General features: G+C 38.5%; 1 protein-coding gene across 1 annotated transcript in view; it reads left to right on the top strand.

Moving 5' to 3' along the window:
* Positions 1 to 24,318, top strand: part of REEP3 (receptor accessory protein 3) — a 39,883-nt gene extending 15,565 nt beyond the window's left edge. The window contains exons 2-8 of the mRNA XM_082285895.1: positions 3,455 to 3,527; positions 7,685 to 7,761; positions 8,249 to 8,369; positions 9,704 to 9,817; positions 16,906 to 17,053; positions 19,493 to 19,644; positions 20,454 to 24,318. Of these exons, the coding sequence (XP_082142021.1) occupies positions 3,455 to 3,527; positions 7,685 to 7,761; positions 8,249 to 8,369; positions 9,704 to 9,817; positions 16,906 to 17,053; positions 19,493 to 19,644; positions 20,454 to 20,510 (742 nt within the window). The 3' untranslated portion in view covers positions 20,511 to 24,318. The remainder of the gene's footprint in view (positions 1 to 3,454; positions 3,528 to 7,684; positions 7,762 to 8,248; positions 8,370 to 9,703; positions 9,818 to 16,905; positions 17,054 to 19,492; positions 19,645 to 20,453) is intronic.
* The last annotated feature ends 1,285 nt before the right edge of the window (positions 24,319 to 25,603 follow it).

The raw sequence follows: 25,603 nt of genomic DNA, 5'->3' as shown, positions 1-25,603 counted from the left end.
AGGATAAACTGCTGTTTAAATTTTAAAATGTTGGGTTTTTTTCTTTATAGAAGTGATGCTACTTGACAGTAGAGTGGAAAAGTATAGCTGAAAAATCTGTAAAGTGAGAGACTCAAACTGTTTTCCCTTTCATATGCTTAATTGCAAGACACTTATATGACCAGACTACTAATAATTATTTAAATAACTTTGGAGTGGTATTTTTAGAATTAGGGAAAGGTGCATAGATGACCAGTAACTGGTGGCATATAATTTTGCATGTCAGACACTTGGTGGTGGTTGTGGTGTTCAGGAACCTCTTCTGTATCTTCTCTTTGAACTGATAATTTCCACCCTTATAAAGTCTGTTTTATGGGTTAAAGGATTAACAAGGCTTTTCTTATCTCTGATACTTAATGGTTATAATTTCAGCCAGAACAAGGGAAGGTGAGAGACATTAGAGCTGGTGTGTTACTGAACAGGATTTTCCACAGGGACAAAAATCGAAGGAAGAGCTGTTGTCTATAGAATTTCAACAAAATGAAAGGTCTTTGGTCTCCTATTCCTTCTGTTTCTGGATCTCATGTTATTTGGGTGAAGTGAGATTTTTAGCTTGTGTTGCTGGGCTTTTCTCATAGCTGGGAGTAAAACCATTCAACGAGGCTTTTTTACTGTTGCTTTTCTTGGCCATAGGATAAAAGGTCAGTGGATTGCAGCAGAGCTGTATCTGGATAGGCTTCTACAGATTAGTATGGTGAGCTGGAATTCAGGTAGTCTAGACTGTCAAAAGGCCTTTCAACATCAGAAGTGTAGGTAAGCTTTGCTCCAGTGGAGCAGCAGCTAGCCTATCCATATTAAAGAGCTCCAGGACCATCTCCTGTTACTTCCAGTGTAGCATGAACTGTGGAATCCTGAACACCTAGATCCAGCTGTGAAAGTGCCACTATGGTGCACCTGTTATGCTTTTCCATATCAATACTGGTTTGAGTGATCTGCAGTGACCATCTCTTCCCACTCCAGAGGGATCTGATTTTGTGGAGAGGTGCTAGGCTAGAAGTGCCCTTTGGCTCCTCTGTACTATCAGCTGTTAACAACTCTGTTGGATGAATAAGGGTCCAATGCAGGATTGCACATGAAGCCCAGAAGCTTTGTTCAAATCTTGCCTTGTTTGGTGAAACAGCTATACATGATTAACTAGCTTTGACTCTTAACTTATAATCAAGTAGTAACTTTTTAATTGTTCTGTATTAAAACCCATTATTTATCTTAGAGCTGCCTTTGCTGTTTAAGAAAATACAGGCATCAGTGTTTGAGGATTTTCTTTGAGTTTTGTAATTTTTAAATTAAGAGGAAATTATGTATAAAAGAGGATGGCAATACAGATGTGAGATTTTCAAATAAATTATCATCTTTCTTGTACTAAGAAGCCCAAAGTTGGGCACAATCAAATATATAAAAGTTCAGCCCAGGCCATCCAGGTGATTACAGCACACGACTTGTGATGAGTGCCTGAATGAACTGGGCTTGTTCAGCCATAGAAGAGAAGACTTTGAGGAGAATTGGTAGCAATCTCATGTAACTTTTTGGTGGTTATGAGAGCCAGACCCCTTCTCTTGTTCTGCTACTCAGTCAAGAGAGATAAGTCATAAACTTTTGGTTCTGACTGAATATAACTAAACCTTTGCACTAAGAGGTTCATTAATCATTGGAACAGATTGCCCAGAGAGGCTGTGGAATCTCTTTGGAAGCCTCCAGGACCTACCTTGACTGGCTGAAACATTAAGAAATCTGGTCCAAATCTGATGTTGACTTTGATTTAAGCAGGAGGTTGGACTAGATGACTTCACAAGACCCTTCCAAACATGAAGGGTTCTGCAATTATGCTTCCATAATTTTATCAACCTCTTTCTGACTTGAAACATTTACAGCTTAACTTTTAGAACCTTTGCCAGTATCCCCCTGCAAGAGGCTTCCTTCCAGGGCTAACTGTGTGCACTAAAGGTGGAGAAACGTTCTCTGTATGGTGTCTGATATTGAAGAAAGTATTTAATTTTTGCTGTTAGAAATTCAATTTTCCCCCCACTTACGTACTGTACGTTAACTGTTGGGGATGACTTTAGTACTCTAAATTGGCTTCCTACCAAGCAGAAGACTTCTGCCCGCATACCAGAGTGGTATGGAAGATGGCGTAATTCAACTGATTGAATCCAAACTTACACTGTTGTCTTGTATACTAGGAGAGTTCTGTGGTAGTATCATGCAGTCTTCTGCAGTGGCTGTGTAGGTAGAACTACTTACTTAAAGCTACTTGAGACAACAATAAAAAATGAAATTTCAGTTATTTACTCTGGTAAATTCATTTGAATTAAAATCTTATATGCCAAGTCTGTCCCAGGTGGACTTTTTTTAAAAAAAGAAAAAACAAAACCAAAATATGTGATGCATCTTCCTTTGCCTAACTATCAGATGTTAAATTACTTACAAGTTCTGAACTTAAAGGATCTCTGGATATCCCTACAAGTGTAAATTTCTCCCATGTAACCACCTAGAGCAAGTTGTAAGTGATGCTGCAGGTGTGTAGCTGGACTTTTCGCTAATGGCTGCTTTAAGTCAGATAGAACTTAAGGGCAGGCAATTTGCTTGACTTTACAAAGTGTAACAAGGTGGTGAAATAGAAATATGGAACTCTTGCATTTATCAAGGAGATGATAACTACTGCTGTTCCATTTCTCATAAAGGACTGTTCTAGTCTTTGGCCAAGACTCTTACTAGAAGGTGCTGGTTGGAACAAAGTTGAGTAAGAGCAGATCTTTGTTCTGACCCTGCTCTCAGCATGGATTGCTTGGCATGCCCTCACCCTGCTCTTGATGAATTGCACCTTGCTTTTGATGAATTTCAGCAGCAATTGGCTGTCTGAGCAAAAGTGGATTAATTCCCACTTTGCCTCCATTTCTAAATGCTGCTGTTGCGGAGTTCTAGCAAAAGGACATGAAATTTTGTAAGTCACAGTACTGTCTTAAAATTCTTTTGGAAATAATCTTCTGGTAATCTGATAAAAGTAGATGATTGTGATTAACTACTGATAGTTTCAGAGGTTCTTCAACTGTGATAGCACTGCCAGGAAACAAACTTCTGGTGTGGACAAGGCTGCAGGACTGGTTTTACTTGTAAATGAACCAGAACAACAACTGGTTTTACATTGTCTATTAGAAGCAGCTTTACGAAACAGTTTGTTGTCTTTAGGGCATACACCCTTTTCTGTTCATGTTGTTCTAGTTTTGCCTATCATGAAACTCTGTCCAAGGAACACATGACACTGGTGGGGTTTTTTTGGTTGGTTGGTTTTCTTTTTTTTTAATGCTAGAGAACAGGATTTTTTTTATATTAAGTTGGCTGCATTGTTGTAATGATGTGTTGTCACCGTTTTGTCATATACAATGTAACAGATCCTGAAGGCTTTTTCTGTTTTCAATAGGCTGGTGTTTGGGATGCTGTATCCTGCATATTACTCGTACAAAGCTGTGAAGACAAAAAACGTGAAGGAATATGTAAGTCTTATTATTTTAATTGTTTAATTGCATGCCTCTGCTGACATAGATCTGTGACATTTTCATTATACAATAAATCATATGAAAGCTTTGACTGTCTTACTGCTAGATACAACACTTGTGTGAACTTAGTGGTAATCCTATGATTTTGTTTGGAGGGTTAAGGTATCTCAGACTTTTCATAGTTTTATGCTGAAACATCTTCAACACACTCTTTTTTTTAAAGAGTATTTTTAACATAAACCTTAAAGTCTTGGATCTATTTCAGCCAAGTACAAGAAATAATGCACTTTTGGGCAGCGGATAGAATGAAAGTTTCCTAATTCTGTCAACACCTCAAGTATAAGTACTGACAAACTGATTCTCAGTGACCACTAGAAGAGCAGCAGCAGCAGCTTAATGTCATTGTATGAGCTCAATGGCGGACTCAAAAATCTACCTAAGGAAAGGGTAGTTCTTGTTAATCTATTGTTCCTCAAAGAGGAGAGAAAATGTAACCAGAGAAGGAAAATATTTGGTTAAGGTGGTGTGGAGAAAGAAGCAGAACAGACAGAAGAGAAAGATGGAGAAAAACACAGCTATAGTTACTGCAGTTTGAGTTAAGCTATTAAATTATTTACTTGTCAGTGTGAGCAATGATGACAATTACAAGAATGTTACCCAGTTGCAGTCACAAGGAGCTTCAGTCACTGAATTACTTCCCTGTTTTAAGAGACAGCCTGACTTGATTTCAGCAACTAACCTGTACTGAATCCTGTCCTTTACTTGGCTGCCTGACTCAGGGTGGGGTCAGGGCCATCAGTTACTATAACTCGACAGCCATAGCTGTGACCTAAGGCTGCTGTCTGATGTGTGATGTCTCTACTTTGTACTTGGTTGTAGTTGTAGAATGTGGTAGCTGTTGTTTCTTCCTCTTGAATGTCTTAATTCATTCTGATCACTCTATCAAAGCCCCAAAGTGGACATCATATTTGTACTTCTTCTCATTTCTGTGTACAAGAGCTAAGCTTATGGGAGAAAAAAATACTCAAAACTAAGAGGAGAAATTTCTGTCTCATGCTCGTATTACTCTGTCAGGAAAGTCTATAATGCAAGGAGTTTATAATCTGCTTTTCCTCCCTGCTTCTTCAAAAGGGATCCATAAGCTAAGAAGGGGATAGCAGTTTCCAACCAAAATAAAGGAAAGTGCTTTGAGGCTACCATTGCCTCTTGCACTATGTTTTGTAGAAAAAGAGAAGTAATATTTTAGAATGCTGGGATCCTTTGGTCACCTCAGTTGTCCAGTTAGCCATGACTTAGCTCTCTTTCTTGGGCATCCTTACACAGGACCCCTGCTAGTAGGGCCTGGAATTTTATTTTTCCAGCTCTTTTAGTGTGAACCTGTGGTCTTTGAGCAGTCCCAGAACTTGCAGTCATATCCAAAATATTCATGGGGCCAAGATGAATAAGACCCATCACAGTGACTTGTTCATTAGCAGGGAATGACAGTGAATCATCAGTGAATTACCACTCCATTACTGGTTGGGTTGACTGTCCAGATAGGTCTTAGGGATGATCTATGGCTGTCATTTTCCAGCTGGGTCCTTTTCTTTCACAGTAAAGGGTTTAGACTTAAATGCAGCTTTCCAAATGGCACAGGTCTGCTGCCAGTCACGTTATGGCCCAAGCACAACTTCCTTTCCAGGGTTTTGTGTGGCTCAGGAGTCATCTGTGTTTGCAGAATTGATAAGAGCTTTGTAACAGTAAAATATTTTACTCAGCCACTGCTTCCACCACTAAAAACCAACCAAACAAAAGAACAGACATCTTGACTTGTTGTGTAGGTCATGATGCAGCAAATTGTTCAAAGATTATTTCTGGGGGAAAAAGTGTTGTGCTGATTGTGGTAATTTAAAAGACTTATGGACTTCAATGCTAAAAATTAGAATCTGTGCCTTTGAGGAGATTTATTTGTTCTTGTAATTACCCTGGTTTAATGGAGTTGACTGAGATATTTGAGAAGTTTTTTCACTGCATTGCACCAAAGCACTTGAAATAAGCATCTGAAATGTAGCTTAGAAGTCTGAACAGACCAGCCTTTTCAAATCCTGGCTTCAAAATCCTGACTTGAAAGAATGTGCTTCAGCTAGAGCCAACAAAGATGAGCTTAGCACTTGGATGCTAGGAAAAAAAACCCTCAACAAAACAAATCTGTAATCACTCTTCTAACATGAAAAGTAAAACTCAGTTGAAGCTTCTATTACTTAAAGTAGATGATGGTGTTCTGAGTAGTGCAAAATCTGACCTTCAATTTTTCATGCCCTTTTTTCTGGTATGAAAACCCTTCTAAGTCACTCAGGTTCATTTGTCAAGGATACTTGTGGTACCTACTGCATTAGCTGTACTAGAATATGATTTGTGTTTTATAGAATCTTTGCCCAGACCTCAGCAGGACTCCTGGTAGCTCTCATGTGCTCTTCTGCAGGGCGTTTTTTTACTGCTCTTAGCAGCCCAGGAGAACACTTCCACTGCTGTTCTTAACAGGATAAATAGATATTGATTAAAGAAAGAATAGCCTGGATAAATTATATTGGGGGGAAAAAAATACAGTCTTGCATGGCATCTTAAAAATTGCATTGCATTATGCTTAAGTTGATGGGGCAAGGTTGTATTTAATTTTGTTTTCATTCAGGTGTTGACTCTGGTTCATGGAAGGGTCACCGGTCTAAATATCACATGGCCTGTCAGCAATGACTTCAGCTGTTGTGTACGTTTGTCTTAGTTTATTCAACCCTGAGATATCTAAATCCTCTGAGAGACTGAAGTGAAGAATGTTATCACATGACTGAGTTTCTTTTCGAACTGAAACACAGAGAAGCATTTAAGATAAATGGGACTCAGGTTCTGACAGAGGAAGTGGTTTTAAACTATAATGCACATCCATGAATTAGGCAGCAGTGTATCATTAGGTTTTGAGTAGTTATTTAAGTCCACTTCAAAAAAAGATTGGTTTAAAAGTGAAGATTAAATCTGAGCCACATCCTCTGTGGGAAGGCGTATATATATATTCTCTCCTTTGAAAGACTACCATGAATTTAGCTCAAACTAGTCTCTAACAATTGTGGTGGTTTTGTTTTATTCTTTGGTGGTTTGGTTTTTTGGGGTTTTGGGTTTTTTGTTTTAAATGATTTTGTGTTGTTGCAGGTTTTGGTTTTTTTTTCCTAGCATAGAGAGCATTGGAATTTAAAGAACATGTGGATGTTCAGTTTGTACAAATAACCAGTGGTGGTTTCCATTTTGGAAATACATTGCATTTGGCAGCTGATATCTTAGGGAAGACAAGTGCATGGAACTATTTCTGTAGTATTTATTCTGAAAGATGTAATCAGCTTGGGCAACAAAATTTGAACAAATGCTGAAGAAAAATGAGTGATTCCATTGACTGTTATAAAACGAACTATACTATTTTAAGAGCATTGTCTGATTTCATAGCAATGATATATAGTGTAAACCTTAAACAAAAAAAGTATATACCTGTAAACCCTTGAAGCATTAATATGTGAGCTTTTTTATGAACGAGAATTTTGTAGTTCTTGGCATGTAAACAGAAATAAAATCTCCTTGAAAATGCTTTTTTTGTTGCCTTGCCTCAGTGTTAATACCATACCATTAATCACACACATGGAACTTAATGGCAATGTAAAGCTGAATAACACATACTGTGAAATGAAAGCAAGGGCTGCTTCACTAATGCTGATTTTCAAGTGTGTGGTATGAACATACGGTTGAGTGTGGAAGAGAATGAAATAGCCTTTAGTGTTATGGTGGGAGTTGCTCTGCATACTTAAGATAATCTACCAACTCTTTGCACTCTTTATTTTTCATATCACTAAAGCTTTGTAGAGACAGAGTCGAATCTGTGAAACCAGCCTAGGTGAGATTGTGACCCTGGTGACCCAGCCATTTCACTTAGCTTGTTGCAGCTGCCACCAGTTCTACTTATGAACAGAATTCTTTCAGGACCTTCACATCATTTCACCTGAAACCTGGTTTATGAAGACTGAGATACTGTTGAATGTCTTGCTTTGACAACTCTGAATAGTATACACTGTATAGCTTGTATTATGTGTAAAGGTGAAATCAAAACTCTTATTGGAGATGGTGTTTTTAATTTTCAGGTTCGCTGGATGATGTATTGGATTGTGTTTGCTCTTTATACAGTTACTGAAACGATAACTGACCTAACAGTCTCTTGGTAAGAGCTTGCTTTTTATGAACTCTAGAGGAAACTGTATTTGTTTTGATTTGTAATGATTTCTTTTGTATAAGGAAGTTGTGCTCGTTGATAGCCCTTTTTACAGGAAAAGATCTTGGTGCATGGATGAACAGCATCTGTTTTCAAGTTTGCTGTACACTGTCACTTGAAATAGGGACTACAACATTTCTAGCTTCACTGTAGAAACTGAGTAGGGGAATGGAACTCTTAAAAGGATGGCCTAGAATTTCTCTGTGCAGGAATGTATAATGCAAAGCAAGTATATTAACTGTTTTCATTTCTTAAATGACAATAGTCCATAAATCCATAATTCATTTAATTTTTGTCTAATGTAACTTCTTGTATTTGAAGAATCTTATATGCTAATATAATTGTGGTTTTTGAAATGATCTCTTCATAATGATTAGTTACTGTGCATTTTCTTACTGCAATTGTTGATTTTGTGCAACCTTTAACTTGTCTGTAGGTTTCCACTGTACTATGAACTGAAGATAGCTTTTGTTATCTGGCTCCTTTCCCCGTATACTAGAGGGGCAAGCTTAATCTACAGAAAATTCCTCCACCCACTGCTTTCTTCTAAAGAAAGGGTAAGAAATAACTTCTCAGGTTTTTAATGCCTAATGTGGAAACACCATATGCTGAAATAAAAGCTGTTGCTAGATATACTATAAAAGCACAGCAGTGTGTTACTGGCTTGCCAGGCAGCATGAATTTGGACTGGCAGAGGCAAGTGCATATGACTGTCCCTGTCTATGCTTCTGTGTAACTTGCCTGAGCAGATGAGGTCCTGCTTCCTATTGACACGAGATCTTGGTGTTCCCTGCTCATCCCTGTTCTTGATGCACTCTGAGGAGCTCAGTTGAGTGGAAGTGATGCAGCTTGACTTTCTGCTGCAAGCACATGTGCAGTACTCTCTGCACAGAAGTATGAACACAGCTTTACTAAAAGCTATTCACGTTAACGTTTTTTTCTAGCATAAACTAGTAATAACACTTCTCAGGATGATTGACATCAATGACTCTTTTTTGGTTTGCAAACTGATAAGATAAGAGGAGAGACTTGTTACTGAGTTTCAAGAGTAGACCAGTCTGCAACAGTAAACACCCAAACATAAAAATAGCTAGAGGATGGTTAGCTTTAGTCAAAGTATGACAGGGACACAGTTCTGCTTAGCTCTTTTTCAGCATCCTGTTTGGATGTGTGCAAAGAGCGATTAGGAAAGGTGTGAAGGCAAGCACTGAGAAGCCTCACGCTACAGAAAATAGCATTCCTAAAGGTCAGTGCTAGGCTTGGCCTTTATTGAGCAAAGCAGGTAGCTGACAAGATTGCCACTGATAGAAACAGTCATCTTGACCTTCTGAAGGTTGAGCTATAAACAATTTGCAACTTTGTAAGCTAAAGGGATACTTCCCTGTAGTCTGTGAACTGGTGGGAAGTACTTTGCTGACTTTATCTTCAACTCCAGGCATTTACCAGAGCTGGAGACGAATGTCATGACTGTATTGTCCTTGGTACTTAACTATGTCAAAGCTGTGGCTTCAGAAGTTCTTTGTAAGGCAGCTCTACCTTTCTAGGGAGCTCACTGACTTCCTCATGTTCATTGATGTTATTTCTAGAAATGCATGTTATTCCTTGAAAAACCTCTGTCCAATAAGTTAAGCTTATTCTCTGTAAGGAATTTGTTGCAATGTTTCTGAGCTGTACAAAAGTGATCTATCTTTTTGTTTGACCACATATAATCCTTTTCTTAAATGAGAGTTGTAATGAACAAAACATCTGTATATAAAAGCAGTAAGTATCCCATTAAATATTTTCTTAAATATTTCTTCTGTCTTCCTTTATTGATGAAAGAATAATACTGTGGGGCAACACTGCTCTGTTATGAACAGCCTTCTAAACTTTAAATATGTTTTGCTTTTAGGAGATTGATGAGTACATCGTCCAAGCCAAAGAAAGAGGCTATGAGACCATGGTGAATTTTGGAAGGCAAGGGTTGAATTTGGCAGCAACTGCTGCAGTGACAGCAGCTGTAAAGGTAACTTTCTGCTTGCATTAATTGCTTTTGAGCTTGATGTAGAACAGTGTAATTGTACTGAGGATTTAGCATTCTTAAATAAAAAAGATAAATTCTGCAAGTGTATTGAAAACCTGGGACACCATTAAAGGCTTGCAGCCCTCTCCTCCTCATACCGTGTTGGTTGGTTGGTTGAAGATGGCTTGTAGTTATTTCTTGGATGATGGGGATCAGTTTAATTCAGAAGGTACCACATAGTTTTCTGTGCAGGCTTTTGGTAAAAATGACCATTGTTTCTTTTCTGTCTCTGTTGTGCTTTCTTGTTGGTAAACAAACTTTTAAAAGGATTTCTCGCTTTTCTGCTGTTTTTCTCCAATCAACCTGAGGTAATGCTACATATTAATTAAGGCATGAAAGACTACTACCATGGGTAAAAGTTATTTTGACACAATTAACTGGTTTGCAATTTGTTGAATGAATTATTAAATTAATATACTAAGCATAAGCCTGCCTATTGGTGTTTAGCATACACTTGCTTTGTCATCTATTTTCCATTAAGCTATGAAGTAATCTGTTGTTTTCCCCAGTTTACCTTCCTACAAAAACTCATCACCTTCAGTTGTATTTCAGAGGGCTCTGGGTCTAGGAAGACAAAATATAAGCTTGTATGTATGATTCTAAGCAATTTGTGCACCACTGAAAGGAATATACTTCAGACAAGGTGTATCCTACCCAACAGTAATTTAAAACCAAAACACAAATAAAAAGTAGGGAGAGAAAAAGGTGTATGTCCAAGTGAAATCCCAGTTTTAAGGCAATCAGGATTAATTTCTTCCTGGGAATAAATGGAACCACTGTGCTCATAGTAACAGCACTGAAAACCTGAACACTGTCACTAGATAACAGCAAACAGTGTTGAGATCCCGAGCTGTCAAAGTTGAGTATGTACAGCTGGCATTTAGCTTAAATGTCTGGGCTTCTATATGAGCTTCCTGTGTTGTAAATCAAAGACTTTCCTAAAAACTACATTTTCACATGCTACCTCAAAAAGCTTTCAAAAAGTAGTCATGCATATCTTGTTTGTTCATTTTCCTCTCTTTTTAAAGATACATGTGGGTGGTAGCAGTATAACTTTTTGGTTTTAAATATGGTCATAATGAGCCTAAAATACTGAGAAAGTGATTAAATTTGATCACTGTGGGGTTTTGTTTTTTTTTTTTGTTATTCAAATTCTTAGTATTGCCTTGAGACATGAAATAATTTAGAATGCAACAGAGTGCACCTCCAAAGGAATAAAAGTATCCAGAGTAAAAATAGGTTATTTAAACAAATCAAACAAACCCAACAAACAAACCCAAAGTGCTCTACTGGGAAAAAGTTTAAGTGCTAAATGGTAAAATACAAATTCTTTGCATTACAAATTTATTACAATGTGCACCTGTAAGGATACTTGTGCTTTGTGTGTGTTCCTCATGTTTGGCTATGGTTGGATATTTCCTTGTTAATTTTTAGGATGTTACAGAAATATTGTAAAAGAAGTAACACCAATATCTCCTCTCATTTTCTTCTGAAATAATAACTTTTTCTGAAATGTCTGTGTTTAGATTTCATTGCTATTCAGCTGTGACTGGCAAGATGCCTGCTCTATTTGTTAAAACTTGTTAAACATACTCATGAATATTTGTACAGAATTAGTTCAGTGCAGATCAGATGCTTGGGCAAAACAACCACCACAATACCAAAGACCTAGAATAGACGTGATTTTTAAACAGTATGAAAGAGGAGACTCACTGAAAAAAAATCTTTATTTTGGCATGTTAAGCCTCTTGTGCTTGTCATTCCAAAAAGCTGAGCGTGCCTGCTCCATGCAAGCAAATGGACACAATGCATGTGTTCTCGATTTTGTTTCCTGTTTTTCAAGAGCTGACTGCTGCCTCCAGCAGGTGAAAAGATTATCCCTTCAGCAAGAGCTGGTGGAGCATGCTATAGGATTTCGGGACTGGAATTGTAGCAGTGGCATCAGTCTTGATGGGAAAGAGGACACACTTTCATCACTATTCTTTTTTTACCCTTTTTTTAAATAGAGCACACATCCTTATTCTGACATAGCAGATCTCAAATTAGGAGAGGGGGAGAGGCTAAACGTGTGTCAGATTTGAACCTATGTCAAAAGACACTGAAGTGTCCAAACAAACTGCTTATGCTGACTTTAGGAGGGTGGTAAAATTGCTTGGAAACTTGCTGAAATATTTTGAAGATCAAATGTGGGAAAGAGTGATTTTCTCCAAGGGTTGTCAAAGGAATAGGGGATTACCATTAAAAGGCTAGTTGGCTCTGTTAGGGAGGGTGGAGCAGCCAGCCAGGTCAGTCTACTGAAATTTGACATAGATTTAAACCTGCTCCCCTGTAGTTAAATTGAAATATATTTGGCAGCAGTAGTGGCTTATAGTTTGCATTCTCATAATGATATTTTTAGCTGGTACTAGTTAGCCCCTGTTCATTTAAAATGTAGTGTTTCAAAACCTGCTAAATAGCTTACATTAGCAAAATAAATTATGTTAAATTAGCATGTCAGAAAACAAATCCTGATTTCAGGAGGCTTAGAGATGAAAGATAGTCTGTACTGAATTTTTATATACTGAAGGAAATTTTTATTAGTAAAACAATCAGAAACAAGATGCCTCAATAGCTCAGCAATTTATGGATTTGGGGAAATTATATCCGCAACACTTCAGTTCCACTGATGCATCTCATACTTTGATGCATCAGCTTTTCACGTCTTCTGAGATGATGGTTACCTGTATGTTTCAATGTCTGCCAACCCATGAATTCTGATTTCTTGAGCTACTAGTGAAAACTGGTGTCTTTATCACCATGAGCAGGGTAGCTGCTAATTAAGCTGTGAAATACTCTGTCCCTCTTTATGAGGTCGCACAAATAGCATTAATTTGTAAAGTGGGGGTGATAATACATTTTGAGGGCTGTGTTTTCTGAATGCCTTCTAGTCATCCTGAATCTGCTGCCTTTTTGTTGGTTATTATTCTCCTGGCCTTGCTCAGACTTCCCCTTCTCCCCACTCAGGGCATGGCAGAGGAAGGAGGTATCTTGCAGCCAGCTGTGGCACACAGCCAGTTCCACTGTGGGGAGCAATACTGCTTTCATCCTCCTCCCTGCTGGGACTGCCTGGCATGCTGCAGAGGTCGTGCACGGGGCAGCAGTCCCTCTGCAGGTTGAGAGGGAACAGAAGTCATTCCCTGTCAGCTTGGATTGGATCAGGGGGAGAACAGCTGAGAATGTGGGTGCTGCACGCTGCAGAGTCCATTGAGAACTTGTCCAAGGAAGGCAGGCAGCTCCAGTCAATGATCCTGGCCACTAAGGGGTGCAAGTCCAGTTTAAGCAACAGAGTCCCTGAGGCAGACAGTGTGGTGTTTGTTTGCAGCAACTTCCCTGGGTTAAGCATATAGACTATAAAAGTACGTGCTCAATAACGGAATAGAAAATGTCATTTCATATATGAGGGTCAGCTGATGAGACTGCATACTAACAGCTTACTAGAGGCTGAGTAGTCTTGAAAGGATATCCTTAAATATGCTATATTTATTTAAAAAAATGATTTAGAAACATATTGCAACTTCAGTTGGTCTTTTGCATTGGTCACTGCTAATGAATGTGGACTCTGAAAAAGTTTAGTATGTTTTAGGGAATGCTATTGAATAATGAAGCAAAATCATTCTTTAAGACTTGGATTTTGTATAAGACAACACACAGACTTCACAGCTCATCTCTCTTCAGTGTTTGCTTACATAGAAATTTTAGCGCTGAAGGTCTTGTGTGATTAATTTCTTTTCCCTGGCATTGTAATTGTAAATGTATGTATCTCAATCTTTTGTGCTGTAACTTAGTTACCAGCCTCTGGGCTGGATGCAGCCCGATGTATTCCTTCCTTACTGGTAGGAACTGTCGACATAATGAGCCACCAGTGGTGCCTGTGCTACTATCTTCTCCTGAGCAGCATCTTGGGGTGTGTATATCTGGAGAGAGGTGACGGCTGCTGCCATGTCCATGGCACGGGAGTGGAAGCAGGAGATCCCCTTCAGCTCCACCTACAATTTAATTGCTCTGCTTTCAGTTTTTAGGGCAAACATGTTCCTTTCAAGATGTAACTCTCTGACCTTTCAAACAAAATATCAAAGCTCTTAAAGCATTATTATTCTAAATGTGAATGTTACTCTCACATTTCCTGCAGTAGAGGGTATTTAATCTCACATTTCCTGCAGTAGGAAGGAATTTAATATTTTTCAGCCAGACTTTCATCCTGAGCTGATAGTAATCCAGATCCTCACAGAATGCTTTGTTTCAGCAGAAAGCAATTAACTGCTGCTTTTGGGCATGGGGGTGGAAGAATCTTCTTAAGTCTTAAATGCAGTGTGAGTACAGTGATATGCACACCCACACAGAACACCTTGAAATTTGTCCTTCAGTCTATGCAGTGGAGTTGAAGTAGAAATCAATCTTAATTTGGCTAGACTGGATCTTCCTGGGGTGGGATGGAGACTGGGGGCACTGTAGGGAGTACCTGCATAGGATTAGTACAGTGTGTGATGGGGACTACCCAGCACAGCAGTGGTTGTGCAACCCCCATTCCTACTCTGACTCTCAAGCATGTGTGCTGCATCTTTTAGTTGTGTATATATCCTTTCAAACTTCTCAGTGTTTTCTGTGTGTAACTTGAGTAAAACTTTCCATCTTGGCAAGTAGTTCTGGAATGAAGGGCCCATTGTATAAATCCCTTACGTCCTCCCTGAATGAGGCAGTGCTCCACAGGAGCTCCAGCTCAACCATGCAGTTTGGTTAAGGGCACAATGTTATTTCATGGCACATACTTGACTTTTTTTCCCCTTTGAAAAACAAAATTCTGTATCCAAAAGCTGCCCTGGAAAATAGGGCTGAATGTTTCCAGCTTGGATCTAGTCCTCTATCTACAGTGGAATAAGAAATACAGGCTAGTAATGTGAATTCTTAGTATGTTAGTTGTTATAATCTTAATTGTATTATCCTGTACAATTTCCAAATGTCTTTTTGTAGTATACCACATGATGAATGAGCTCGCTGGGCAACTATTACACAAGTGTGTCTTTCTATACTTCTGCTGCCCAAAACCAGCCTCTGTTCACACTTGGTGAGTGGAGTTGTGCTGAATTTGTGTGCATTCTGCTGAGAACCAACTAGGTCCATTTTACACATTCATTGGTGTTCGGTGTCTGAGACTTGAGTCCTGTTCAACCTCTTCAAGCATTGGACACAGACTAATGAACAGTCTTGTATGTTATAGCAGATACTGTAAGCTGTTACTTGTCAAAAGAAGCAGCTCTTTCTCCAGTTCTCTTCTCCATGTCATAGCAGCTGATAAAGTTCTCAGGCATTGCTGGTTCCTGATGCACTTTACTTGAAATGCTTTTCTGTTCAAGAAGTGGAGTAGTGGAAGGGCAGGATTTTTCCTGCCTTAGGAGGAATCTTAGGAGACCTGCCTTAAGTAAACCATTTTGGGGACCAAATTTGACTTCAGGATTTCTATAATCTTTAATACAGGCACTATACAGTGTCCATAATGCATTTTAACTCAAAGGCAAGGTGTACTTAAATTTTGAGAACTGTGAGTTATCCTACAAGTATGTAGGAAGAGATAGAAAAGTTAAGGCATCTACTTCTCTCAGAAGAAACCTTTTCTTTGTTATTGTTTGGTGACAATGTGTGAATGGTGGGGTAAGAATGATAATGGGTTTGTCAAGCTTGAGTAACACACTGTCCACTGCCTTAATTTTATATGCTGTACTAATGACTAGTCATTAGAAAATAAGTATCAGGTTTCAGCCACTTTTCCCCCCGCCTTTTGGTACTTTACATGGCTATTTTTAACGTGGAATAATTCAGTGTGCTGGTCTACCACATGCAAACAGTTGTTGTCATGAGAGTGGGAACAAATGGCTGTGGCCAGTGGTGCCAGAACTGCCTTCTGCTGCCGTTGCAGAAAAACGTGTATGGAATTGTACCCAGGTTTCTGCTCCTGCTAGCTAGCATACTGCTCAAATGCAGAATTTTACTTAAAAGCTTCATTTGAAAGAATGAAACAAAATTTTTAACACTTCCTTGAAGCGGGATTCATGCACAAGCTTGTCAACCTTTCCTTGAAATGGTTATTTTTTGCCTTATACCAGAGAGGGAAGAATTAAATGTCATTTTAACATGACTTTGAGTACTTGTTCTCATGGTCTTATTCTTTTAGTTGCCTATGCAATAAATTAATCTTTAATGCTTTAATAATAACATTATCTGATATAAGATGGAAGAACTGCTGGATGACCTTTCTTTCCAACAGGGAAATTTCCATAGGTTCCATATAGAAAAGATGTGAAGACAATTGGAGAAGGAATACTCATGTTCATATGTGATTAACTATTCTCCTGTGTAGCATTAGATTTTGGGTTGGTATTATGTCAGTAAAGCTATACTAGTAAGAGGACCTGCTATCCTGGACTCCAGGCAGGACCTCTTTGGTTTGTGGTTGCAAGTTTCTGTCAACTAGAGTTGCTTTTGTAGTGCTGCCAGTTTCTCAGTTATTCGAGTTAATTTTACAGAGTGCATTTTTAACACTTTTCTCCTTACACAGATTCACATTTGTGGAGGGTAAAACATAAAACAGCAGAAAACTATCTTCAACCATACTCTTTAAAGTGGGAGTGTTACACTCAGTGTCATGCTACCTTGAACTGCCACGTTTGAAGTGAATGGAACATTTCTGATGCGTGTTTCTTTTGAATACGTGCCCTTACCCAAGAAGCCTTTATTTGCTCAGTTTAAAGGAGTGAAATGCATCATTTGTAATTAAGCTGTAGTTTGTGTAACTTTGTCACCTGGGAGCAATCCACAGTTAAGCTTGGGTAAAAGCAGTATCTAAAGCAAATGTAAAGCAACTGCATGCGTAAATTGAACGTGCGTTCAATGTGTTTTGTTGTGCAGCAAGGAAGCATGGGCTTAAACATCTTAACCTAAGCTGAGCAGCAAAGTTAAACCTCTACCTGGTTTTCAAAGATATTGTTGTTGTATTTCAGAGCCAAGGTGCAATAACTGAGAAACTGAGAAGTTTCAGTATGCATGATTTGACCACTATACAAGGAGATGAGCCTGTTGGACAGAGACCTTATCAGACATTGCCAGAAGCTAAAAAGAAAACCAGAGCCTCTGCAAGTGAATCTTCAGGTATGTATCTATTTTTTTTTTTTCCCCTAGCTAGAACAATTCACCCAAAGCAAAAGTGGAAGAGCAGAGATACACTTACCCCATTTCTAAATGGAAAATGCCTCAAAGAATTCCAGTACACTTAAACAGAGTACATGGGAGCAAAGTAAATTTGGACAGTTAGGAAATCCTTCCTGAATTACTTTCTTCTCACAGCCACTCTGTGTAATCAAACTATACTCATTATTCCTGTCCTTGCCAATTGGCAACAAGAATTTATTACCAAAGTAAAGCTTAATTTGAAGACAAAAATTGTGTGATTAAGTGGTGTTTCTGTGACAAATGTACAAAAAGTTAAACATGAAAATATATGGAAGCTTGATAAATAGAAGAGAAAATTACTAGCAATGAATTCACTAGGTCTGTAGTAAGAGATCAAAATGTGAAATTGTATATGGTGATAGGAATAAGAAAGGCATCAAGTTGTCATAATGGACCGATGCCCATCAACACTCAGAAGATGGTGTGTGGTGACCAATACATGATATTGTTCAGAGATATTATTATTTCATTATTATATTACATGTATTGTTATTGTCATCAACACTTTGCTCTTGAGCTTGTGATGCTTGAAGGAAGGTTTTACTGGAAGTCTGGCAACTGCACCTTTTTAAATGGTGAGGCTGTGATGTAAAGGCGCTGATATTTCCCACAAAAGAAGTAGATCTGGGCTATTTCATTTCACCTAAGCCTGTAATTCCTTCTCATCCCTCCATTTTTGGGGAGGGGAAGTGCTTGTGGGGTACAAGGAATTCCATGAATTGTGTGGTAGCCCATGATGTTTCAAGGAATAGATGGCCAGCTGAAGGGCCCTAAGCTGAATTGCACATTTTCCCCAGAAGGTATCCTGTGCAGGGCAGTGTGAACTGGAGCTTCTGGCTGGAGAGAAAGCCAAGAATTCATGAAGAGCTGCACTAGAGATGATGTCACTGCAGCTGTTGTGCTGGGGTTGTTTCTCAATAAGAGAGCATTACTTATCTATCTGAAATAGCTTGAAAATGCTCTAAATTTAATTCCTAAAAAAATTACTTCGTATAAATAATCACTGATTGTGAGATTCAATCTCAAATGTCAAAAAGCTTTCTTACAGCTAGTTGAACTTAATTGTTTCTGCTCCTGGATTCAAATATAGCATATAGCTCTCCTGTTTTCTTTGAATTTTCTTCAGCATTAGGAACTTTAAAAAACCCAGAAGTACACATAGATTTAGGAACACTGTGTAGCAATAATCTGTAATGCTTAGCAGGATGTTATTTTTTGTGGTCTGAGCTGGGAGTTCTGTGCAAATTGGTTGAAAAGGCCTAGTTGTAGGACATGGATCATAGGATGATGCTGAGCTGGCAATGTACTTGCTGTGAAAAAGGCAGATGGGATGCTGATGCATCAGGTGTTACAAACAGATAAGGAAGTATTGGTGTCACTACAAACATCCCTAGTCTGAAACTGAGAAACAGATGTGATTGAAATCTTTTGTATTGAAAAAGATGAATTGAAACTGTATTGGAAGCAGAGACGTGTTGCCTCTAAAATGGCAGAAGAGAATGACAGAATGTCTGCCTCAAGTAGCTGTGGAATAGATGATGTGATTCTAATTTCTAGGGAAAAAAATTGAGGAAAAAATTAACTAAGCCTAAATAAAATATTGGCTTAAGATGAAATATACACAGGTCATTAATAAAGTTTGGTTTGGAGTCTAAAAGGTGTTCCTGAGTGTTACAGCCTGTAGGTTCTGGGGTAAAAGGAGAGTTTGGCAGAGGAAGGTACAAGGAACCAGACTGGATTTGGGAGCTTTGTGATCGGTCTGTGATGGGGATTCGGAGCTGCTGGACCCCAAGGAGCTTTTTGGAAGGTGTTTTTAAGCAGTTTGTGCCCTCTAGTGAGAGTCTTGGGTAATAATCTTGGTCCTGGTTTTGCAGGATGTTAACAACCCTTAACAGTACTTCGGTGTGTTACCCGACTGAAAGGAGCTTTGGTGTTAAATATGCAGGAGAGGGATGAGAGTATGATGAAAGATCCTATGAATCAGAGTCATGGAATGGTTTGGATTGGAAGGGACCTTTAAAGGTTTATCTAAGTGTGACCTCCCTCTCATGTGGATTGTATCCAAAAATCTTAAGTACTTCTGGAGATGACCACTGAGGTTTTTGCAGTTCGGTGTAAAGCAGAAAATGGCAGCATGCTTGTGGTTTCAGTTTTGACAACTGAAGAATCAGTGTATTACATACCTGTGGAACCAAGTGGTAGGATTAGAAGTACCAAATTCCTGCCAGAGTAGATGTTTCTGTTTTGAAATGAGTGCATAATTTAAAAGGATGAATCACGTGTGTTAAAGATGAAAATCATGGCTTTCTTAGAAGCATAGAAATTACAGCTACTTCTTTTTATAATTTTTATTTAAAGGTTACAAAACTCCACTGGAAAAAAATCCTGGAGATGACAAAACAGATGAAGAGATGGAGGGGACACATTCAGAGGATGAAATGTTTGCTCAGAGAGGTCTTCGAAGAACTCAGAGTATGAAATCTGTGAAAACTATCAAAGGCCGTAAAGAGGCAAGTATAATCCTGGTTAATTGAGTTTGTTTTTTCAGTGTACACTGGCATTTTTCATAGTGCAGAAGTTTATTTTTATTTTTAATCTTGGAGGAGTTGTCAACAATAACTGGGTTTTGTAGAATGCTAAATGGGGAAGGAAGTATATGATAACAATATCTAAGTTTGTAGCTTTTGTAGGTTGGAGTGTTTAGGGGAAATACATGAATGAAAGGAACTAAGCAAGGAACAGGGAGAGGGGATGAAATAGACTCTGTGCTTGTAATGCTAATGCTGGCACCACCAAGCCCAAATTTCAGGAACTGCTCACCTTGAAAGGGATATTGATAGCAATAGTATCTGCATGTTGTGCACACTTAAACGTCTGCTGTTTAAAAAATAAAGAATATTCAGAATTTTTTTATTCCCACAGGCATATGGCCTGACTCTGTAATATACAAAGAGAAGATCCTAGCTGGAGTTCAATGCACTGTGCATGTGTGTGCATCACAAAATTTAAAGATACTTCAGGATAAATCTCTGTGGTGTCTCATAAAAGTTTTTGGCTCATTCCAGGAAAACAGATGATACCTACTCCTCTTGCCCAGTTCTGTTGCAACTTTATCTTATTGAGTCATAGGTAGATTCTCTTAGTGAAACTGGGGTGTCTAAAACACACTGAAAGACATTTGCTAAATAGGATTAGTGGGGAGGTGTTGTGGTTTGTCTAAAAGTCTGTCCATCAGCTGAGGTTCAACCCACTACAGGAGGTGAATCATATTTTTGCTTGGTGTGACTCAACTCTGTTCTAACTTTATTTTTCCCCTCAGATACGATATGGATCACTGAAATACAGAGTAAAGAAGAGACCTGTTGTATACTTCTAAGTGTACTGCACAATGCCTGCAAGAGAAACTGCTGTACTACAATAACTTGAATTCAAGTGTTAAAGATCTGTGTACAATTCCTAGAATGAGTCTGTATGAATAGATATGGTAGGACTTGGTTTTGTGAGCCTAAGTGATCAGATAAAGTATTACTCTGTTTTTCTATAATTGCTTATTGTTTAGATTTAAATCTGGATAAGTTACAGCATAAATTTCATCACTCCTTAAATGGGAGTTAAATGAGTAACAGGAAACACTCTTTTGCCAGAGGTATTGAACAGACTGAAACAATTGCAACTCCAATTGAATTAGCAGAAGCTGTAAGTATCTAGAGCTTGTGAAAATGGAACCATAGTGTCCCCAAGTTTACATGGAAAAATAGATTTACTTGAAATATTTTTCTGAACTACAATTCCTGAAAAAGGCCTTTGTGTAATTTTTAAATGTACAGTTTAAAGGACAGTGGATGATGGTGGGAAAGAAAAAGGAAAGATGAGGTAGGTAGGATATATCCTTAATGTCATCATCTTGCATCATATTGCCAAGCTTAACAAATTTATGTAATACTAATAGGTGCAAACTGGGGGTACATAGAGCACTTTATGCAAAACTGTATAGTTTTGCACACTTAATGATTTACAACTGCACATGTCATTTTAGTGACTTGATAGATTAGAGTTACATTTTGAATGCCAGCAATTCTTGTATTTCATGATCTTTTTAAAATTTATCTTGACTGCTTATAAGTACACTTAGGATGCTGTAGATATTTGCTACTAACAATACTATCAGGTGCCTTTCTATGTATTATAGAGCTGTGTGGGTTTTGTCTCTCTGTGTGTGTGTGTTTTTTGGGGGGTTTTTAGCGTTTTTTGTTTGTGAGGTTGTTTCATGGTGTTTGTGTCTGTCTTCCTCCATCTAAAGAGATGTAACATGATTTAAGTCAGATTTTGGTTAAAATTGTGGTAAGTAAAACCTGTAGCAATTCCAGTGATAGGCCTCAGGGATCTGATCAGCCTATGAGCTGTGTGTTAGTCATGCTGCCATAAAGGCATGTTGGATAGGTTAGTCAGGTCCTGGTTTGGTTTTGCTCTACACTGCTTTAAGAACGAATCTATGTGTATATATATGTACTTTAGAACATGTATGAGTGTATATTGCATATCATATGTGGATTCTAAAATGGTCTGCGTAGTACTTTTTTTTATTGCTGAAGTTATTACTAAAATATTTGCATATAAATAGCTTCTTCTGAAAGTCTAGTTCATGTAGTCAGTCATTTTATAACCTAGAGTCCCATGCCATATCTGCACAGAGATTAATTTTGAAATGTTTTTCAAGGCAGTGGCTTGTCAAAGTTACTTTTTTAGGTCACCTTTGGTACTATTTTCTGCAGTTCTGAGAATTAGGCTGATTATATTTCTACTGTGGATTCAGGAAGAAGCCACCCACTTTTTGCAGATAGTATTTTATTATTCATCTTTGGGACAGACTGTGTTACTTCCCTTGAAGAGAAAATGGCATCTGTTTCCTCTTATCCTTGGATTTCTGACTTCAGTCCTCAGACCTTCCCCCAGGTATTGACAGTCATCTGCAAGTTTACTGCAGATTTTAAATGTGTTCCTGAGGCTTGGGCCTGCTGCATTTCTTTTTCTGTTACAGCACTGGTAGGCACTTGATGGTCTGCTGGCATAGACTGACATTCAGAGCAGTCTTCTGCACACTCAGGCCAGAGTTTGAATTCTGTGGGTACGAATGCAGCTGGTCTGTGTTGGTGTTGTTCCTCCCTGGCTGTGGGAGGTGTCTGCAAGGTCTTGGCAAAGCTGTGCTCAAATGCAACAGCACTTTCAGCACCTCTGAGGAACCTCAGTGCTTTAGTGAGAAGTCCCAGCAGGCCATGTGTGATTAAAAGGCTAAAGCTTGTAATCCTTTACTCAGAAAGACATTTGGATACCGGGAGACAGGAAGGCTGCTCTCTCCCAAATGAGTACAGTGGGAAAATCCTGTCCCCTAACCTAAACTGCACCTTGTTATCCAGCTTTTCTAAGGAGCTGTGGGCAGGGAGTGATCACAAAGGCAGCCTCCCTGGGGATGTGGGACTGCTGCCCCAGGAATGTTTGTGCTTCTCATCTGTTTCCCTGAGGCTTGTCTGTGTGTTAAGGTATGGAAGACACTAGGGAACCCAAAGCTCTTCTATTTGCATCTCACCCTGCTCTGAATAGCAGACTAACCTGGGCTTGGGATGGAATCTCTAACTCTTTACTGTCCAGTTTAACACTCACTGACACATTTTGCTGTAATTAATCGTGCTTGTTTTACCAGCAAGCACGGCAAAAAAATGATCCTCTTGCTACAAACAGAATCCTGCATGAAGGAGTAGGGTAAGCCCTTTTCTCAGAATTATAGTTCCCGTTACGGGTTCATGTAGATCCTGTTGTGGGGGTTGTGTTTTTAACACATTTCCAAGGCTAGAGATCATTGAAGTATTTTAGGCTCTACCACACTCCTGTCAGGAAGTTGCTCTATGTGTCTCTATGTACCTGAGGCTGTAACTTCTGGCAGACTTCACTTGCTAACTCAGTAGTGATAAAGGCTAAATAAATCTTCCTCTTTCTGGACCTTGCATGGAATTAAGAAAGCTGGCAGTATTATTCATATTCACTACTGTTTGCATATAAATGTACTTTTCTCTCAGATAACTGACATGATCAAACCTTCAATGTTTTCCTAGCTGTTTTCTTCAGTCTAATAGACAACTATAAAAATATTTTGTGGCCAGCCTGATTTTGCTCTTTGAATTCATCCTCAAACTGATTCACTGGATTATCTTTGGTTTTTTTCTTCTTACTGTGCATTGTTAGCTGATGCTTGTCAGGGCACAATGGCATGATTAGCTTTCATCCCAGTGATACGTAGTTCTCTCTCCTTGTTACATTTAGCTTAGTTTGGTTTTGAAACACTACAATCTTTTAAACTTTGGCTACCGGGAATTTTCAAACTTCTCTTGCCTTAGCAACTGCAGAAGTCATCTGTCTAGCTCTTGCCAGGAAACTTCTTGAAAAAAATGTTAAAAATCAATGTTTAACATTCTTTTTGGGTTTGGAATGTAAAATGTAGTTTATGTCAAATTATCTCATCTTCTGAACAAAGTGTTTCCTGAGAATTGACTGACTGCCACCAACAGGACTGCTAATGTAGTTAAACAGGGACTTGGGGGTTAAAAGTGCTTTAAAAGAGAATATGTGTTTCTGTTTAAATCATATCAAGGTTTCAAGACTTTCCAAAATATATATGAACTGACTAAGATTTCTCAGCAAGAGCCTACTGTGCTTGTTAAAATACCCAATTTGAGATGAGGATTAAATTGATGGCCTCAGCTGCTAATAAGCTTAGGCTGGACTTTGATTACAATGTAATTGCCAATATTGCTAATTCCTTTGGTATGTGAAAGTAACCTCATAATATCCATTTTGCAAACTGTAATGAATTTTAAAATAGAAGATAACTTGGTAAAACAGAATGGTGGAGAAAATGCTGGACACATTTAATTGCTGTTCCTGACAAAAATGTGTTTTATTTTTGGTGTAGATTTTATTAATGGGAAGTTGGTATTTTTAACTATTTTTTCTACAAAAATGTATGCGCAAAGGCAATACTTTAACATTTTTCAAGAACTTGTATTTTTAAATGCTACAAACCAGAGAATACACGTTTGGACTGAAGGTAGTAGCTTTAAAAAAAATGTAATGTAAGCTTTAATTTTTATATTGTAATAATAACTTGCTGTCAACTTGTTTACATATTTGTAGGATGGAAAGCTTCATTATGCATTGACTTATCTTGATGCTATCTTTAATAAATGCTGCTTTGAGCAGAATGCAGTGGGTATTTTATTATCTGAATTACTATTAACAAACTAGTCACTATGTAATCTGTATTGTTATTTATTATAATGGTTCAAGCATGAAAGCAACCTTTCTGAACTTTGGAGAGACACTTAAAACTCTCTGAAGTTTGACTAAACTAAACTGCCCTTGAGGTTCTGCCGTGAACCTGAATCTGAAGCTGATTTAGGCTGAAATGAAATGTACCCTGCTAAAGGCAACTTGAAAATGCTGTAGTGTCACCTGTCTTGATTAAGTATTTGGTTCAGAGTAAATTAAAATTGAGATGTTTAGTGTCCCAAAAGAGTGTAACTTCCTGGGGAACTGCTGGACAGTAAACTGATTTTGTTTTGTGTTCCCTAGTCAGAGATTTTCTGGTAATCCAGAGGGGCCAATGCATAGGTGAATTTGGCCCTTTCCTTTTCAAACCTCCCCTCAAGTCAGCTGTTAACACCCCTACCAAAACCCAAGCAAAAAACCTCAGTAACCTCATTTTCTGGGCCTTGTTTGTAAGCCTTCCTGACTTACTGCCTCAAAGAAAAGAATTTCTTGATACGGTGAATTGAGGAGAGAGGCTTAAAAGACAGTAGCAATAAATCGTTTCTAAGCATTATGAAAATCCATCCCAGAAGCACAGACTGACTGTTAAGGGACCTTGCAGTGATTCAGTTCCTGATTCAGAACAGTTCATGCAGTACAAGCACCCTGCCAAGAAACTGTGGATGTCAGAAAACAATGCTGCCTTTTTTTCCTTTATTTCTTCAACTGGTGTTTAGCAGGTAGCAGGAACACTCCCGAATGTGGGCTAAAAGCTGTCTTCCTGCTGTTTAACGTGATGCTGGTAAGACCCACTCAGGGAATCATCTGATAATTCAAAACTAGTGCTGGTACATACATTTTAGGTTAAAATGTTAAAAGAGTCAGCAGCAGCAATGGTGACAGGGTTTTTGGTTTGGGTTTGACTTTTGTTTGAGTTCTGAAGCACTGTGTATTTTCCTCACTAACATGGGAAAACAGATGGTGGAATATGAGGGGAAATCTAATAGGTGTTGTAAAATCAGTAGACTTCCAAAATTATTTTCCTCCTTTCTGTAGATGTATTCAGGAACAGAAAGGGAGCCTGTCTTACATCTGCTGCCTTTGCCAAGGTTCAGCAACAGATTGCCCTGTTTGAATTAGGATAGGAATCATGAAAGCAGCTGGATCAGC

The sequence above is a fragment of the Coloeus monedula genome (genome assembly GCF_965178545.1).
Source record: "Coloeus monedula genome assembly, chromosome: 8".
NCBI lineage: Eukaryota > Metazoa > Chordata > Aves > Passeriformes > Corvidae > Coloeus > Coloeus monedula.
The sequence above is the reverse complement of the archived record's forward strand: the minus strand, read 5'-3'. Positions and strand labels throughout refer to the sequence as shown.